Here is a 4,601-nt window from a genome sequence, read left to right as displayed (position 1 = left end):
CCTGTCTCCTGCTCCCTGTGTTATCCGTATGCTGGCATGGGGAGCAGCTTCATCTTCACAGCAGGGAGGAGAAGTGACTAATGGGGGGCCCATCTGCTCAGCTAACGGGGCGATGTGCTCAGCAGGACCCTCGGCCACCGTCTGCACCTGGCCTGGGACACTGGCCCTGCCTGCCGACGGAGAGGGGGGATGATTGAACCTGGCAGCCGGCTTATCCCATGTCTGCATTCGGGAAGACAGAGGCATTAGCTCAGGCAGTTGTGGCTTCTTCCTGAAGGAATGCGTGGCGTTGCCATCTGTCCTTGTTTAACGTAACGTGCTGGCTGCTGAGCCAGGCAGCGGAGAAGGAGCAGGGCCTGGCACCTTCCTTTTGATTTGTGGCTTTCCCTGCAGCGCTTGTTTGACTTCACGTTCAAGACTGGCTTTGTTTCCCACCATGGTAGGTTTTTGGTTTTGTTTTTTTTGCTCTTGTACAATGGTGATTTTTAGCAACAAATAGCACCTGCAACAGATTTAGACAGACTTACTGGAGAAGAGGAGAATTAAGTCGACTTACGTGGGGCAAATATCCTTGAAGAGAATGTGTGCCTTCGTCTAATCCCTCTCCCCAGAAGGCAGTCTGTGCACGGTATCACGTCGGGCTTGCTTTGCCATCCCGCTCAGGCAGTGAAGTCAGAGCTGAAGCCTCCTTGGGTCACCCTGTGCGTGCGGCTGAGGGGCTGCCAAAGCCTGGGGTGTTGTTTTGGGGTGGATGCATGGCCTCCCTTTTGGGGAAGGTTTCTAAAGATCGATGGCTATACATGCTGTTAGCCCAGGATGGAAGCTTCTCGGAGATGAGCTCTCTCTGGATTTAGCAGTGGTGGCAGAAGACATTGTTTCTTCGAGCAACCTGCACGCTTCTGGCAGAGGTTGCGTGCTCCCCGTGCCAGCGAGCTGCCGCGGTGGAAGGGAAGGTGCCTCTGATCGCCGAGTTACGATGGGGCAGGGGGAAGCGGGGAGGCAGCTCTGCCGCTGCCCTGATGTCGGGGGACACAGCCCCGGGCAGAGCGGCAGATTTGCAGGGAAACATCCTGAGTTGAAACAACCAGATTTCTGTTTCAAAGTCCTAACGATGTTCCTTCTCTCTTAAGTGACCTAAGTTAACACAAGGGAGAACCCACGTTGTCTTACTCTGCCAGCAGGCACCTCCTGCAGGTGTTGCTTTGCTGTGGAGGTGGGATGGACTTGGTATCTCTTGAGCCTGGCTTAAGTGGTGATTAACTCGCTCCGCCACTGAGCATGGGAGCCAGAGCCAAAACGCCGTAGTGCCCTGCACGCGAGAGACTACGGGGACTCGCCTGTACTCAGAGAAGATGTGGCTAAGAGGCAGGGAGGAGCATCAGCCAAGAGCCCTTTAGCTGTTGACAGGTTTTATTTTTGGGGTGATGTCATATGATCAGGAAATGGTTTTGTGTATGTGGGCTGGGCAGCATCTCTTAACCCTTTGGGTAGTCCAGGCCTACTTCTGTGCAAAGCTTCTCTGTTAAACGCAAACAAAACCCAGAAGAGACTGGCCCCTGGTACTCAGTGCAAGAGGGGATACAGTAGCCCTTGATGCCTGGGTATATTTGGTGCTGCGCTGCCTGTTCAGCTTGGTGCAAATGTTTGTCTGGACAACGTGTTACTTCAGTGCTGGGAGAGAGATGTGGATGAAGACCGAGAGCGTGGTAGCAGCAGTGGGTGGGAAATCCCTGTGAACTTGCAGGTTTTCATGTGAGATACCATCAGTAGGTTTCAGAGTTATCAGTGAGGTGATCTGCTGGTAGCTGTGGGCTATTTCAGTCCCTACAGACCAAGGCAGAGGTCAGTACTCCCTAGGTTTGAGCTGCAGTCTGCTCTGATGCCCACGTAGGAGCTCAGGTGAGGCCGCAAGGTCTGTACAACACGCGGGAGCCAGGCTGCCCTGCTCCGGCAGCAGCTGGATGCAGGCAGAGCGATGCCAGAGGCCCCGGCCTCCGTTCTTCGCTTTCTCAGTCTTCTCCCCAATTCAGCGCTGCCTGATCCCCGCAGCGTTCCCATGGTCCTGCTCCCAAATCTGCCCAAGTCTTCTCCAGCCCAGAGCTCTGCTCTGCTGGTTTCCAGCCTGGCGAAGGCCGAGATCTCCTGTGGGTGCTGCGAGTCCGTGCCCAGGAGTGGGGAAGCTTTGTCACCCCCTGCTCCCAGCCCGCGCTGACCACAGCCCTAAACTTCACCAGTGACCTAGACTCACTTGTGTTTTTTTTTTTCCCCCCACCAATTCTTCTCAGTTTGTCCTTCTTGGTGGTTGAGGCTTTGGTTTGGTTTTTTTTGGTTTTTTTTTTCCCCCTGTTCATCTTTACGCTGTTAAACCTCCACCTTGGAGCAGCCTGGCGATGTCTGTCCTGGGGAGAGCCCGCAGCTCTGCTGAAGGATCCTGCCGTGAGCAAGGGGAGCGGAGCTGTGGCATCAGCAGCCCTCGTGAAAGGGAAACGTGATGTGCTGGTAGACCTTAGCAGCGTAATACATCATCGCGTTAGCCGTACGCAGTTGCGGTACCTCCTTTGCGAAGAAAAATACTCTTTTCTCGGACTTTGCTCGCGTGGGACAGGCCTCCATCGCAGATCCAGGTGTTGAAACGCTCATGTGTGAAAAGCGGGGAATAAAATTGCTCTTGGCTAACATGTTCTTTTTTTTTCTCTTTTGCAGGAACGCCAAGGCCGTGTCAAGTAAAAGGCCATTCCTCCCACAGAGACTGCAGCAGAGATTGCATCCCAGCTATCTTTCAGAGAGAGAAAGAAAGAGCAGAAATATCCCAGAGAGAATTAGGACTTTTTTCTTAATTTCATTGACTTCAAAAAGACTCTTACAAACTTGCAGTTTAAAAGAAAAAAAAAAAAGTATTGGAATTTCACAAGACATAGGACTTAAAAAAACAAAAACAACAAAAAAAAATCCCTTCTAGGTAGAGTATAGATAAAAACTGTCCCCTTTCTTTTGGCTTTGGTTGTGATTTCAGAGCATACGCTTTGTTTTTTGTCTTTTTACTATGTTTTTTCGGATTTTAAAGTCCGTAAGTGGCATATGCCTTTTTTTTCTCTAATTTTTAAACCCTGCCGCTTCCCTCCCTTCCACCCCCTCGCGCCTCCTTCCCCTGGTTTTGACATTTGCACTTGGAAACACCGAGTTGTAACATCCACCATGGAAAGTGGAGTAACTTTTTCTTTTCTTCCCCCCCTCCTGACCTGGAAGAGGAGGAATTCTACAAGGAAGTCGGGGTTTTGGCCTAAGAAGAATCGACCAGAAATTGTCCACGAGGTTGTGTCTTAAAGGTGGTTCCTTTTTCTCTGACCCTTTGTTACTCAAAAGTCAAGTACTAGGAGTCCTACGAAATGTTCTGTTCTTGTGCATTATACGGATTTGCAGATTAAGTCTGGATTAATTTGATTTTGAAAGCTCAGAACAGTGGTAAAAACTTGCTTTGTTTACAGGAAAATGAATTTTGGACAAAAAAAAAAAAGAAATATTGTAAAATGTGTAGTGAATATGTTTCTTCAGTTTCTTGTTAAGCCAATGAGGAATGGGCGTTGCCTTTCTTTTCACCATTAATCACTTCTCAGTAATAAACGTGAGATCCTGTTGAGCATCACTGTTGTCTGCCGCTCCCTTTTCAGCGCTGCCCGCTCCGTGTCGCAGCAAGGGCACGCACCTCCCATTTCCCCTCTGCATGGCAACTCAGGCCTTCGCTGCGGTATTAATTCCTTAAAATAATGAAGAAAGTCTGGTTTCTCCATGGGTTTGAAGCAGGGTGCTGTGACCTCGGTCCTGGCTTGGTACCAGGACTTGTTCCCAGCCCATTGGGATTTTTTTTTTGCTCCTTGACGTTGGAAGATGTCCGATTGTGTGGGCAGAGCTCCTGCCCGGCTGGCCTCCCTGTTTGGGATTCGTTCCCATTTCCCGGGTAAGTTGGGAATTATCTGGGGCTCCTTCCAGGTGTGTGAAATGCAGACACCCACTCACATCCCAAATGAGCTCCCCTGGGAAAACTGCTTGAGGTCAAGAAATAAATAAAAAAAAAAAAATCCAGGTTTTCTTGTTTTGGCAGTTCAGAGGGAATAAAAGAGCCGCAAATGAATCTGCCTGAGCCAGTAATAGTGCTTTAATTGTCAGTGGGTCGTCCTCAAGGAAAATTGCATTATATTGAAAATATCTCAATTATTAATTCACAGTTGGGAAACATCTGGAACCAGCCAGCTGCTGACTCTGCTCTTCTCACCCTGGGTAGAAAATCAGCCTGGTGAGCCTCGCTTTCCCATCGCCCCGTTCCGCACAGGACGGTGAATGCTCACGCTCCCTGTATGCACTCACTGAAAAATGTGCTTAATTTTATATATTCGGGGAGTAATTCTTGTTTCTGAAAAAGCGAAGAAACAAAACCCAGCTCCAAAGAGCCCGGTCCGTGTCGGGTAAGGACCCAGGCTGCTTCCTGGGTGGGCGAGTGGGTTGGTGTTTCTGCAGGTGTCAAAAGCAGTTGTGTTGGCCATTTACATTTTGTTGGGATGTTTTACTTGTTTTCCCCGGAAGAATTTCTGTCCTCTTAATTCTTT

General features: G+C 49.7%; 1 protein-coding gene across 1 annotated transcript in view; it reads left to right on the top strand.

Annotated features, from left to right (window-relative positions):
• The window catches only part of YTHDF2 (YTH domain family, member 2), a 20,976-nt gene extending 18,148 nt beyond the window's left edge, over window positions 1-2,828 (top strand). The window contains 1 exon segment of the mRNA XM_009705355.1: window positions 2,704-2,828. Coding sequence (XP_009703657.1) covers window positions 2,704-2,727 — 24 coding nt within the window. The 3' untranslated portion in view covers window positions 2,728-2,828.
• Window positions 2,829-4,601: the final 1,773 nt, after the last annotated feature.

Source organism: Cariama cristata, unplaced genomic scaffold (assembly GCF_000690535.1).
Source record: "Cariama cristata isolate BGI_N322 unplaced genomic scaffold, ASM69053v1 scaffold7460, whole genome shotgun sequence".
NCBI lineage: Eukaryota > Metazoa > Chordata > Aves > Cariamiformes > Cariamidae > Cariama > Cariama cristata.
This window is presented reverse-complemented; position numbering and strand designations above follow the sequence as displayed.